At 42.0% G+C, this 14,520-nt stretch overlaps 1 protein-coding gene and 1 non-coding gene across 2 annotated transcripts; one reads left to right on the top strand and one right to left on the bottom strand.

Moving 5' to 3' along the window:
* Positions 1–1,056: 1,056 nt before the first annotated feature.
* ticrr (TopBP1-interacting, checkpoint, and replication regulator) lies at positions 1,057–13,922 on the bottom strand. Its single transcript, XM_086209528.1, has 21 exons — positions 12,779–13,922; positions 11,959–12,196; positions 11,261–11,493; positions 10,727–10,961; positions 10,035–10,173; positions 9,740–9,864; positions 9,339–9,542; positions 9,010–9,155; positions 8,685–8,785; positions 8,393–8,486; positions 8,033–8,115; positions 7,654–7,884; positions 7,392–7,476; positions 7,179–7,251; positions 6,938–7,069; positions 6,605–6,695; positions 6,420–6,478; positions 5,718–5,995; positions 3,247–5,446; positions 2,817–2,945; positions 1,057–1,797 (listed from the first exon to the last, which is right to left on the bottom strand). The coding sequence occupies exons 1-21, from the start codon at positions 13,451–13,453 to the stop codon at positions 1,682–1,684; spliced, it is 5,667 nt and encodes a 1,888-aa protein (XP_086065654.1). The 5' UTR covers positions 13,454–13,922; the 3' UTR covers positions 1,057–1,681.
* A 395-nt stretch (positions 13,923–14,317) lies between these two features.
* On the top strand, positions 14,318–14,389 carry trnam-cau (transfer RNA methionine (anticodon CAU)). The gene has a single exon. It is a non-coding gene; the product is annotated as a tRNA-Met (tRNA).
* Positions 14,390–14,520: the final 131 nt, after the last annotated feature.

Below are 14,520 nucleotides of genomic sequence, written 5' to 3'. Positions count from 1 at the left end.
GCGAATGCACTGGAGTAAGAAAGTGGAATGTTAATCACAAAGTTATAATCCACACCACAATATAATCCATTTTTGTGGCAGGATTTACTGTTCAGCTGCAGTCCATGAGCAACTTCAATGAGCTGCACCAGCTTATGGGGCAGAGTGTAAAGGTAGCAGCACCCAGACGGATCAACGGCCTGAGACATTACCAGAGGACAGTGACAGGAAGACTTAAAGATCAGTCATTGGTTTCTCATCCTTTTGTAAGAGACAGATCATGATTTGTGTGTAGTAAAAAAAACTGCAGTGGCGCAGTGGTCAGCACTGTCCCCTCACAGCATGAAGGTTCTGGGTTCAAGCCCTGGCTCGGACATGCGGTCTCTCTGTGTGGAGTCTCCATGTTCTCCCTGTTCCTGTGTGGGTTCTCTCTGGTACTCCAGCTTCCTCCCACAGTCCAAAGACATCAAGAGGGGACGAGGCTGACTGATACTCTAAATTGACCGTAGGCGTGGCTGTGAGTGTGAATGGTTGTCTGTCTCTATGTGCTGGCCCTGTGATGGACTGGTGACCTGCCCAGGGTGAACCACGCCTCTCACTCGAAGACTGCTGGGATAGGCTCCACACCCCCGTGACCCTTAACAAGATAAGTGGTAGAAAATCAAAATAGACTGAATAGGTTTAGCAGGCACTGAACATATCAAAATCATCAGATCTTTCCAGGAGAAAGCATAAAGCAAAAGTGTCACCATTTCCAAAAGCAAACTGGTGCTTCAGTAGCAAACCAGTCTCATGACTAGTAAATAGCACATGGACTGTATTTCAATAGTACCTTTCTAGCTTGCTCCGGGAAACTTGGCCAAGTTCTACAGGTGAGGCGGGGGCTGTCGAACCCCTGGGTTACATGACAGCCACTAACACCTGAGCCGCGCTGCCCAGCAATCGAAGACAAGAATTCAGCTTCAGCTCAATTAATCTTCGACCGCGACCTTCTGGATTTTCAAATTTGTGGCTGACTGACAGCCATTAAAATGTTAATTCTGAAGCGCAAAGCAGGGTAACAAAACACATATTCAGCAAGTTAATTACAAAACCTTGCATTTATTTACAAAAGACTTGAGTACATATTTACACTGTGAATATACTCTCACATTCTCCAGTCCTTCCCTTTTACTTAAAATCGATTTAATGTAGAGAAAAAAAAACAAAATACTAATAAATAATCATACATCAGAACATAAATCCTCAATATTAGGCTCTACTCTGATTGTAAACTTCCAAATTCCATAACTAATGTGACCATTTTTCTACACTTTTAAAGTCTAAAAGACCCAAACAGGAAACACAGCATACTTTTAATAAAATCATAGAAAGGAACAGTAGGAGAATCTTGATACCATTTAAATTGCAGAGCTAAAAGTCTCAGTATTAAACTTACCTATAACAGTAAGTCTTAAAATGCCCGGACTGAAACAAGAATAACTGCGAGAAGGGAAAGTTTGTGGGTTAAAAGTGTCTGATGAGACTGAAAGAGACATTCATATACAAAATGTTTGAAGAAGTGGTGCCTGAGACACATCTCTCAGATGTACCATCAAAAGTTCTCCTGACAAAGAAGGGCTCACGACGTCACAGCTGCACACAGCAGCAGATTATTATTATTATTTTTTTTTTTAAAGCTTGGCTTGCCAAATGTTGTGGTTCAGTGGAGCAGCCTCTTCCTGCTGTAGCTCTTCCCCGTGTACGATGGTCTGATGGGCTGGCCGAAGGGAGAGTGTTCCACATCAACTTCCATCGTCATCTCTGGTGCAGCTTCATCTGCAACATTCACAGGTTTGTTCGTCAACCTTCATTAAACAGTCTGGCGTCAATGGTCAACGGGTTCTTTAAAATAATCCTGGGTTACAGAGGAAATTCCAGATTTCAGGAGAGCCCTGACCCACGAGCACATCCGTGAAGTAAAATGTACACTCCACAACAGTGAGGATAACCATGAGAACTTGTGCCCATCATAGCCTTTAAAAAAAAAACAAAAAAAAACAGCTAGTGCATATTTGTAATGGTTTTAATGGGAGCTGCATGTTTTTTTTCTTACACTCTTCCACAAATGCCAGCAATGTGACGGTTCTGCGGCGAACACGGATTGCCCTGCGCTTAATGTCAGGTCGCCAGGTGCTGGTCAAGCAGTTTTTTTCACTCACAAAATCTCACGAACCCACACAAAAGGTGAGTCCTCAGGCCCTGTGTGGTCGTACTGTCTTTATTATCCATCCATCCACTCATTATCTACCTACCTATCTATAATGTAATCTACGCTCTACATTGCACTGACATTTTAACTTCAGCACACATCTTGTATCATAAGAACCAAAGTGTCTCAAATGAATATGGCCTCAAAAGCTCCCAGATGGATGCTGTCAGAGGAGGGCCTGGCATTTTGAACTGGTTAAAAAGACTTTGATGGACACAAGTGACTTTTGAAAATCTCATTCCTACATCAGGAGAATTTAATTTGCTGCTAAAACTGCCTCCATAGCTCCGAAAAGCCTCCCCGCTGGTCTGTTCCCACGTTATCAGAACGTATTCTTTCATATAAGAAACATTTTAGTCGGAAACACGGGGTCTGGTCTTTCTACCAGTGGGATTTTGCAGAAAGCTTTCATGGAACTTGATGGGGAGATGCAGCATAGCAGCTAAAATGAGCCATTACTTTTCAGTGCTGATGCGTTAACAAAGCAAAAAGATGCATTTCATTTGTAGTGGTCTACTGGTCTGTGCCCTTTTATTGACGGATCAAATCTTGTGCCAGTAAATACACAAGAATAAAAACTCTTTACCTTTTAAGAGTGAACATCTCTTGCTAGCAGAGCCTGCTTTGCCTTTGAACAACAATGGAGAGTGAGTGAGGGCCAAAATTCCACTTGCTGTCACTGGCTTTCTTGCCTTTGAGGTGGGCGGAGTCACTGCTGTCAAAGTTAGGAATACAGCCATGATTAAATTACTGCATCACAATATGGAAATTTCATATTTAGCACTTGGTTAGATTTAATTCAGCAGTTTTAACTTAATTACAGCATTCTCATTATTCTTTACTAATACAATTTTTATAGTAGAAAAGCCATATAAAGTTCAAAAAGGTGGTTAATGCATTAAAAAAAAAAAAGAGAGAGACTTGGTCATTTTGCTATTGCATATTACCCTGATTGTACTCCTTTAAAAACATGGTTGGACAATATTGTTTCTCAGAATGTGTAACTCATAGCTTACTTGATGTGACGTCTCCTTTACCAGCTGTCCAGATCATTTCTCCATCAACTGTCTGGGGATCAGCTTCGTCATCGTGCCGAGCTAGCTTCTCAATCCAGTCCTCCATCGGACACAGTGGAGATGCATCTGCTCCCACTTCAGGTGATAGTCTTGAATCAAATGCTTTAGTGTTTGGGGGCTCATCAGTGTCCTCTGTGTCTTGTAGCCTGCTAACTCCAAGCTCAGCTTCTTCCAGCAGCTCCTCCAGGAGTGGCTCCCCCTTCAGGCAGCGATCTTTTCCTCCAGTCACACCTATCTGGGCTCTCTTCCTGCGAGGCCAGCTATTGAGGTTGTCTGGAGTCACCCTTCCAACACTCTGAGGTGAAGGGGTCAGGGGGATGATCTCTGCTGTTGCCACAGGAGACAAGGTTCCTGCGGGATAGCGTGTCGGGGTGTAAGACTGGCAGATGTAAGTCTGGACGATTCCACATTTACCCGGCGTGCTCTTCGCTGGAGTCACATGAGCACAGATAGATGGAGACACACAACCAGGATCTCTGTGTTTTGAGCACAAAGCCAAAGGGCTTTCCAGCTGGGAAGGTTTCACTCCTACCAAAGGGCTCTGAGGTCCCGATCGAGGAGCACCATCAGTGGTCAAATCACCAGCATTCATGGAGTCTGTGCGTTTGATTTTGAGTTTAGGAAGCCCTGATGTTTGCATTTCCATCTCTACTTGGTAACAAACAGATTTTGGAGTACCCATATCCTTTTTTTGACTCTGTCTGGAAAGGCTTCTCGGGGTTGAAAATCGAGGAGGATCATTGGCATACCCCAAACGAGCAGCAGCCTCCCTCTGTTGTCGGTCAGGAGTCTGCCGGAAGCCGTAGCTGCGGCTTGGTATGCCTTGTTGTGGCCCACTTGGTGTAGGGGAGGCCATATCTGACAAAAACTCTTCACTGGATTTTGAAGGCTTCCGCAAAAAGCTAATATTCATCCTGAGGCCTCCGCTAAACTGTGTCTTTACAACTGATGCATCAACAATGTCCATACTCTCGTTGTCCGAGGTAGAGTTGAACTGTGAAGAATCTAACTGCTGTGTATCTGTACAAGAACTCGTGTCAGTCTCTGAATTTTGCAAAGTCTCAGCGTTTACTACTTTGGCTTCTGACTCTATGTTTTTCTCCACAAGGTCAAAACTCTCAGCAGAGTTGGATTCTGTATTTGATCTGGAGGGAACACTGTCACTAGACTGGGACCTTAAGTTATGTCTGGTGGTTTTTGCACCTTGACCAGACTTAACTCTTCTCAGTGACTTTGCCGGTGACATCAGAGTAATGTGTGTTTCCTCTGAAGCAACTGTACCACCTACTGGAGTGAATGCTTGCTTGCATGGAGATGCAACATAAGTACTTTTGCTTGGTGTTCGTCCAGAGCGTGTAATCATTTGGTGAGTGGGACTGGGGGTCTTGGTTTGAGTTCTATTGTTGGATTTTGGTGTGAGGTGGTGGTCTGGAGGTGGTGGAGGTCGTGATGGTGACATTTCCCGATGACTGTTTTCACATTCTTCAGAGGACCTCAGATTGGTTTCCTTTGTCAAATTGACACCGTTTGTATTTTCTTGAATCCTTGATAGGTTTACTTGACAAGAAAAAAGGTTTCCTATTAGAGATGCCTTGTCTGAACACTTGACAAAACTTGTTTTGTTGTTGTTGCTTTTCCCAGGAGTGCAGCATTTGTTGGGCGTTTTCTGCAATCTTGGAGAACTGTGAGTAACAATGCTAGGGGACTGCGGCACTTTAAAAGCATAAGCATTCTCCGGCACTCTGCATTTACGTGGAGGTGGAGACCACGTGACACTCTTTTTGGGAGTCCTAGAAACTGGACTTCTGAGTAAATGTACTCCAGAAGACTGGCCACATTCACCTAAAGCCTTGACTGGTGTCCTGAGAATCCCCTTCAGGGGGCTCCTCAAGGGGCTTTGCTTTGTAGGCGTCTCTACCACACACCTCTGTCTGACTGGAGATCTGAAGGGACTGCCTCTCAGTGCCATACCGAAGTCATGAGAGATGCCTGGAGCAGGGCTCTCTGCAACAGAGTCAAGATACATCCTAGATGATGGTGGGGATGTGGGGGTTCTTGGTGTTCGAGGCATCTTTTGGGTGGCATTTCTTGGACTGGTTCTTCGTTTGCTGGGTGTCTTCGTTGGTGTCTTATTTGGAGTCTAAACAAAAATATCAGAAATACACTGGGATCAGACAGGAATGAAACAATTCACATTTCTATATTTATGGTAGCAGTGCCAGAAAATAGCTATACCCAAAACAGCTCAAATAATACTTTGATGAAGATCATTCACAATGCAGATTACTATACATACTTAATTGTATTTAGTACGTATAAATCTGCCTGAAAGAAAAGATGTCTGCAGTAGCACTTGTCATAAAAACTTGAGGTCCATCATGTAGCAATGCTTTTCATATGTTTCCAATTACCTCAAAGACACTCGAGTCAGTTGACAGTCGTGTCCTAGTGGTCCTGGCAGACTCTGTGGGGGTAGAAAGACGACGGGGGGAAGTAGCTGCCCCGAACAGAAGTCGCATAGGAGACCTGACAGTTTTTAGGTTAACACTGCTGAGTTTGCCATCGCTGAGAGGAAGCTGCGAGGCAGAGAGAGCTCTGTCCAGGTTCCGGGATTGAGGCTGAGAACTTGAGTAGAAGGTGTTTGAGTGTCTTCTAGCAAACTTCTTTATCCTTGGGCTCCTCCTTAAGTCTGACACAGAAACATAGTACAAATTACTGCAATGTGAAAAATGTTATTATTGAGTTTATAGGTGGCATTTGAATTTTTTTTAAACTTCACTTTTTGTACATTCAAACTCAACTCAAACCTATGAAACAGTAATGTACAATTAATCCTAGTTTACCAGAGTCAAATGTGAATAACAACAGAACTGACAATTCAGGAAAAAATGTTAAATACAGTATTTTGTATTTTTAGCAAAAGTTATTATATAGTCATCACTTCATCTAAAAGCAAATTTGAACAATTTTCTGTATCATAGAAACATACACACAGATCAATATTACAACATTTGAAATCTTTCTGCGCTGACAGCGCAGATTTTCTTGATAATCATCCAGTATACATTGTTTTAACGAGGAAGAGTACCAAATTGTGGTTCCATTAAAAATACCTTCTGCTGGTTTTACTGGCGACTCCTCCACAATACACTCCTCATTTGGGACAGAGGTTCTGAAAATGAACCGACAAAAGTAAATAATTCTTATTTGAAGCAGTTAGCAATGCAAGATCATTCTGGGTCATAAAATACATTTGTTAAAGGAATTTCTAGAAGGCAAATTGTTGCATAAAGCATACCTTCCCATCTTCTGTCGGTAAAGGAGACGATTTGACACTTGTTTATGGTGGGGCGTCTCACACACTGCATTTGTTATAAGTTTGCTCCTCTCTGAAATGAAAGAATGTACGCTGATATAATTTTCTAAAAATGAAAAGAATAAAAAAAATTGGTTTGCAGTGGAATAAAAATACTAAACTTCTCTCTTCCTGTTGATCTAGAAACAAAATCTAAAGAAAGACTTCCTTATAAAATACTGAAAATAAAATACCTTTGGTAGGTAAAATACCAGTATTATTTACTTCTTTTATACCAGTTTTTCTCTGCATTGATTTGCAATAAGGAACTCTTACCTTGGGACTCTTGAGATCGCTTGCGTTTCAGTCCTTCCACAGCGGACACAGACTTGCTCCTCGGCAGTTTGGCTTTCTTTGAGGGGGAAACAAGCTCTTGGTTGAACAGGTTTCTTCTCACCTTGGTTACTTCTGTGAAAGAACAGAACATGGTCTGTATGAGGCAGACAGCATGAGGGTGCCTGTGCTAATGTAGTCCATCTTTAGAATGTGACACCTCAATCCTAAAAACTTAACATACCATGTGTTTCCTGTTTTTGAGGTTGTGGCTCTGTCACAGGTTTCTCAGAAGCACTGCGGACCTTTGATTTGGACTGTTGAATACACAACCAATTAGGTAACACAGTCTGAATAAGTAACAATTATACAAATTATAAATAATAATCACTGATCAGGATTTTATTACAAACTGAAAAGACCATCAGGGAGGATTCATTAACTCTGGTCATCTTACAGCTCTTGTCTTTTTAGGCATCTCAATTTGACGCAAAATCTGTGACGATTCAGTCATACTGCGATGACGAGTCAGCATCCCACTCCTACGAAAAAAGACAATTCTTAAATTCTGCACTTACAGAATATGAATCATGGTGTGTTCATACAATTCATGAATACCAACATCAATTCGAGTTGGAAGGCACACATTCAACATTTCTTATTACTGTAGCCTTTTTCAGTTTCAACCAAAAACAGCATATTTTCTAACCAAATCTCACCTTCTCTTGGTAGCGGAGCGGCTTCGCAGGTCCTGTAGACGATGTCCGCCATCTGACACCAGGCTGTGTGTGGAAAGTGGAGGCGAGGTGGCTGAAGGAGAAACGCTGTCCTTGGAAATTGATTCATCACTGAAAAAGTCAGCGGGCAGAGTGGCCACCAAGGCCTCAGGGAGCTGGGTGCCCAGACTGTGATAGATGTCCGCAAGAACCCTTGGGACAGTTGTCAGGAACCTGTCATGACACAGAAAGGCTTTTAGTAAAAATCAGCATTTCAATTAAGTAAAAAATGACCAGGACTACTACACTTTTCTATCTATTCTTGCTATGTACACATGCACGCAGGTACACACACACACTTCCAGTGGTCGAAAATACTTACCCTGGGAGGACCTCGTCTTGAAGGAACCTGGTCAGACTGATTGGATCTTTTGATAGGGATATAATCCTAAGCATTTCAGCCACCTGAAAAGCAGAAGAAGTTTGCATAGGTGAACAAACATAAATTTAAAAATCAATACAAGTAAATCTAGTTTAAAAGTATAAATAATGACATTAAGTTAGAATGTTGCAGTAAATGAATGAAATGTATTATTGTGGATTGACCAATCAGGAAATCCTTTGGCCATTCCCTGAACAAGAGCATCTTACGTATTAGATTATGTTGTGTAGTATAGCTTCCAGAAGAATGACACTGCTTATCCCTGCAGTTACATGGAGTATTCAATACACAGCATCCTACCTCCTCTGCCATCTGTGCAGCATCAACAGTGTCAGTCTTCTCTGTGGAGAAGAGTTGGCACAACTCCAGCCTGAGCAGTGTCTGAAGCTTGCACCTTGGAGAGACAACAACAAAATATAATATTTCAAAATATATCCACATTTATATTAGCTCCGCGGATTGACCAGCCACACATAAACAGGCAAACACAAGTGTTATATCTGGGAAAGAGGAATTGAAGTTACCCACCAATATTCTTGGGTTTAACTGCAGCTTCTCAAACCAAAATAATCCAAAGAGATAACAAACTCACTCTCTGACTTTGCTCTCAGCATCAGCAGTTGTACCATAAAACTGCCTGATTGATTTGCTGGTCTTGAGTAGGTGCTGCTGGACAAACTGGGAGGTCTTCACCTGCAAAAAAAAAAAAGAAAAAAAAAGGGACGTACTGCAAAAGAAAAATCTAATTATCACCATCCAACAGTTCAATATGGCCTTTTACATATTTTATGTAATCTTTTCAAAGTTCAATGTCTGACTTATTTATTCTTCATCTTAAAAATAAAATAAAATGCTGTACGGACAAAGTTACATCCATGATTCAAATCTTTAAATAAATGTACATCGAAGTGTTTCACCTCCAGGTCTGGTTCTGCCACAAGGAAGGTTTTTATTGCAGACAGGAGCTGCTGAACACCAGTGAGGAGGGACAAGTCTCTCTCAGCCACAGTCTTCTCATAACTGGATTTCAGATGGGACAGCAGCTCTGCCTCACAGGTGAAACCTAGCAAGCACAGTCAAAACATTGTTTGAACTGCTCCCACATTCATCTCAATTTTACTCTCCTTGAGCTGAAAGGTCAGACAAATGTTTTAATTTACTGATGGATTTAGACATCATCATGCTTCATCCTCAAATATTTCCTACATCATGACAATGAATGTATTATTTTGAACAGGATACTAACTGATGATGTTCACTCCTCTAGATTTGTTTCTGTCACTTGACCGTCTCTTCCCCTGTCTGTCTGGACCTTTGACCTCTGGCCCCTGCTGCTCAGCCTCAGCCTGGTTCTTCTGGGCCTTCACATTGAGTCGTGCCACATTTAGCATCTGCAAGGATCGGCTCATGGTCTTCATCTTCTGTTTGACTGGAGTGCGCTGGGTGCCACCTGCAGGTCAAGAGGTAACACATTAGATATTCAATAATTAACACTTTACAGTTTTTCTCTCAGTGAAAAATGTATTTGTCTAGAATGGATGGGAATTTGCTTCCCAAACTTTACAGTATATCATCATAAACTTATTTGCCCTCATAGAAACATGAAAAAGGAGAAGCAGGAATATAGTACAGTTGTGGCTTCCTTACGTTTCTTGCCCCTCTTGTCATCTGCATGCTGAGATGTCTGATACAGTTCTGCCAGGTCACTCATCAGCTCCTGCTGTAAGACAAAGTCCTCCTCTTCTCTGTGGTCTGTTGCTGCATGCAGCAGCCTGTTCAAAAATGCAACAATGACAACATCAGGACCATAAAAGTCACTTTTGGTGATGTGCCTAAGTTGTGAGGGGTAGATATTTGGTCACTTTGAATTACTGATTTTAAATCTTAATATGCCATTAAGTGTTACACAATAACAATCAATTGCATATTGTATTTCCCATACCTCATTGACTCCATTAGATGGGAACTCACTCCTGCCTGGTCCGACTGAGGAAACCAACTCTCTAATATGCCTACGGTCACTGGACAATGGTTGACTTCCCGCTGGGCCCACTCAGGAACCGGATGATCATTTGACTTATCTAGGAATTAAAAAACAGCAATAACATGTTTCGCAAAAAAAAAAAAAAAAAAAAGAGCAGTGAGTAGAAAAAAGCTAAAAGACAAGCAGAGCATTATTTATAATCCAGAACAAAACAAAAATAAATTATTTCTCTGATAAGAGGATGAGACTGGAGGGGAGAAGGACGTGAGACACAAACACAAGGCATTTGGTGTGCTGCTTAGAGAGCTGAGACTGTGATGAACAGAGAATGATGCATTCCATCCAATATTGATTTAGAGATGACATCACGTTAGGGGTTGCTGTTTCCAACAATTCCTTAATCCAGCTTTGAAAACAATGAACAAAGCCAATGCTGTCAATACCAAAAATTGTGCATTCTTATCTCAAGGTTAAAACAAATGACATCCCTCCATCAGCCGCCTCATCATTACATCTTCAAGTGTGGCCACTCAAAAGTGATCTCGTCTCGAGACCTAATTATGTGGATTTTTGAATGAATTACTGAAAAAAAAATCCAGGCAAAGACATTTCCAAAGCTGCATTTGGACCCCTTCTACCTTTAACCTTACCATCAGTGCCTTCACCATCTTCCTCCATGATGTCATATACTACTCCAAGGACGCTGCTCACAACATCTGGCAGATCAGTTGAAGTTTCAGCTGTGGCAGGGGAGACGATGTCGGTGGTGAGCAGCTGATCATGCTGAGTGATCCTGGGATGGAGAAAGGTGAGCAGGGCTGTAAACTGGGACGAAGGGGACAGGACAGCAGAGGAGACCAGGCTGCTATCGCTGACCTCAGCAAACTGGGGGGAAAAGTCAAAAGATAAGAAAAAAGGATATCAGTAAATGTGGAGAGCAAGTAGACCTTTATCATTGTTTGTAAATAATACAGCAATCCACCATTCATGTGCCTCAACTGGAGTGCCAGTTAAACCGCCATGTTGAAATATTATAATAGTTCTGACACCTGGAAAGTTACATCACAGAATGTGAAAAACGTATCTGAAAATGACAAGAAAATTACAGACACTTTTTTTTTTTTTTTTAATTGTAATCTCCTTCAAACAACAATAAATGTAACACTCGCGGTTGGATCCCTCACCATGTGCACCGCATGAGCAGACAGTTCTCTTAGGATTTGATGGAAGGCAGCAGCTCCTGGGTCATTTGTGTCAGCACACTGAAGCACCCATGACTGGGTGGAGGTCTGTGTCAGTGATGAGGCATCCCAGCCCTGAAGCACCCCTTTCAGACATACTTCAAGTGACTCTGGAAGGAGTCCCTGTCTGCGTGACACTGGCTCTATTTTCACGGCACAGTTCCACGTAGCATCTCCTGGGTAGGTAAGTGAAGAGTGACACAGGGGAAATAATGGCTCTTCATGCTAGTAAAACAAGGTTAAATTCCCTTGCTCGTCATTTTTGTAGAGTTTTATTCATGTTATGGAATATTGTTTTTATGTACTTTTCTTGAATTTTTTTGGGAAGCCTTTTTTTTCTTGTTTGTCTTCTCTCCAAAAAAAAAAAAAAAATTACCTCTTTATTAAAGTTGCAAATGTTTCCTATCCAGGTAACTGGGGGATTGCAGTTCTCTCTTAGATTTGGAAGTACAGGCACAACTTAGAAAGTTGGCCTCAAACCATTTCAATATTAAGCAAAAACAATATTTCTCAGTAAGATGGTAACAAAATATGCTTTAAATAATTTCGCGTATATGAATTACTTTAGGTTTTTGGAGGGAGTTTTCTCAAATCATCACCAGCATATGTCTAATCAATTGTAAGAGATTTATGAAACCTACCTTGACCAAATCGTAGAATGCCTCCAGTCACTGGAAAAGCACGGCGGTGGAGCTTTTCAGAGGATAGCAGGTAACTAATGCTGGACCTGAATGGAAAGGTCTCCCTCCGAAAGCTGGAGTCGACCTTCTGAGGGCAGCAAAGGTTCAACAGGGCAACCAGAGGGATCACCTGGCCACCCACCTGTGCCAGGGCCTGAGACAGCTTCTCAGCGCCCAGATGATCCTCACAATTCATGTGCTGCAATCATGCAAAGAGGTCATAAATTCTTAACTTACCACTGACTGTTATAGGGTTATTTTTTTTATCTTAATACCTGGACTGTGACTCTACATGCTGATTATCTCTACAGCTAATCACCCCACTTCTGCTTCATTGAAAGGAAATTGCACTTTTACTCCTTTGCTGCGGATTTCAGATGTTTATATTCTCTTCCAAAGAAAAAAAATTTACGTGCACACAGTGGGTTCACCTGTCATAAGGATGCTCAAGTGAGTCTCATTGCCCTTTGTACATTGATTTGGGGAATGTGATGGATGTGAAGAACCAGGATTATTTTTGATTATCTGTAATATGTTGAGTTGGCTGATTTACAAGGACATTACTGTATCCACCATAATTTGATATATCTGTAATGGATTTTCACATTTTAAGAGTCTGGAAACGTGTATGATTTGTGATTTGTCACATAGTCATTCTTGCAATTGTGTTGTTGTATAGTGTCTTATAATCAGTTCATATTGGTTTGAGCAACATAAATATACAGGACAGTTTAATAAATACAACCAATCACTTAAACGTTACAGAACTGAGATAACTTACCGGAACTTGGGATGTGCTGTCAACCCAATGTAGCACCACCTGTCGCTGAACCAGCATATCGTGAATTCCCTTGGATATAATGTGCTCTGATACAGTTGTGTGCACGTCATGGTTCCCCAAGGAGAGGTAGTCCACAAGTTGTGTCCAGGTTTGTGGACACTCTGACACAATAAACACCATATTCCTCCCGTTGCTTGCCAAGTCGTCCTCCTGTACAATGCTGGGCTTCCCAGGCCGACTTGACCTCCTGGGCCTCAGGGTCAGCTTTGTGGGAGAGGTAATGTCTGGTCGATCCCATTGGAAGTCTAGCAGGACTTCTTTGAGAGCGTTCTGTACTGAAACTGATTGAATGCATTGCTGCTTCTGCTGACAGGGGAACGCTTTATCATTAACATCAAACTTGGCTTCAAACTCGATGTCAAAGTCCTCAAAAGTTTTGTGGCTAACTTCCTTGAAGTCCGATCTCCTTGTAATGAGGCTGGCACTGCGGCCAGTCTTTGAATGGAAAAATTTATAACCCCAGCGCACTTTTTCAAATCCGTACGTGTAGCCGAAATGCAGCAGGATTTGAAGTAGTCCTCGTTTCAATGAATGGGTTCTGACGTCGGTCTGATCTGTTGATTCATTAGCTCCATAATCCACATCGACAAGAAAAACCAAGTTGTGTAAAGCCATACCGTCAACGGCAGCGTCTCGACACACAGCAAAAGGCTCCAGAGCCCTTCACTCAACGATAAGCCATTTAAACAGATCCATTAAAAATGCATTCAATTGTACAGATAATGACTGCTCACATCACATCAAACGGCTAATATATTGAATATGGAGCAGGGACGCTATTTACAGCTGCTAGCATTAGCTAGCTCCATGTTTCCGAAGCTAACGCACCAGCTATCGTCCGTCGCTTCCAAGTTTCAACCCTCAAATGTAACTTCAGTTAACATGACCTAGATTTAAAACCTGATATTTTTTCAGAAAACCAGAAATACACGGGGAAAAATACATACACTAACGCATAATTGGGTACTCCTCTCGCTAGCTAAGTTTACACCTTGCATTACCCACAAACTTTGACTTTACGATATTCGCCATTTTCTCCTTAACGGTTCGCGGTCGTACAGCGGGAGCCCCGCCCCCTAACTGGGATTGGTTGCTTCTTGTATCCACACAAACCTCATTCGTCCAAAACAAGGCATCGTATATGCTGCCATTCGCCACATGTCACAGGGAAATTTTTAATTGGCCAATGCACCATCCGTCAAATCCGTGTCTGTTAGGCATTAAGGGGCGGGATTTATGATGATTGACAGCACTGCATTTTAACTTTTAAAGACTATACGTTGATAGAAGGCGGGACTTCCCGATGGGGTCAAAACCTAGACTCTAGACTGAGTGATTAGATGAGAAAAAATATTGATCATGGATCCTTACCGAGAAACATCCTGCTGTGAGGCCAACCACCATGCCACCAATACCACACCTTATCACTTACGTGAAAAGTATATGTTATATAGTATAATTTTCCCGAAAAATACAGTGAGCAGAGTGGCGCAGCGGAAGCGTGCTGGGCCCATAACCCAGAGGTCGATGGATCGAAACCATCCTCTGCTATACATTTTATTCTTCTTCAAGCGCAGCGGTTAGCAGCCCACTTCACCTTCCGTAAAACTTTAGTTGTTTGTATAGACTTTAAGTTATTTTTATGTCATTACGTTTGCTTAATCCGTTTATACATTGTTACC

The sequence above is a fragment of the Aulostomus chinensis genome, chromosome 7, assembly GCF_037954235.1.
Source record: "Aulostomus chinensis isolate RoL2024-O1b breed Wild chromosome 7, RoL_Achi_v1.0, whole genome shotgun sequence".
Taxonomy (NCBI): Eukaryota; Metazoa; Chordata; class Actinopteri; order Syngnathiformes; family Aulostomidae; genus Aulostomus; species Aulostomus chinensis.
The sequence above is the reverse complement of the archived record's forward strand: the minus strand, read 5'-3'. Positions and strand labels throughout refer to the sequence as shown.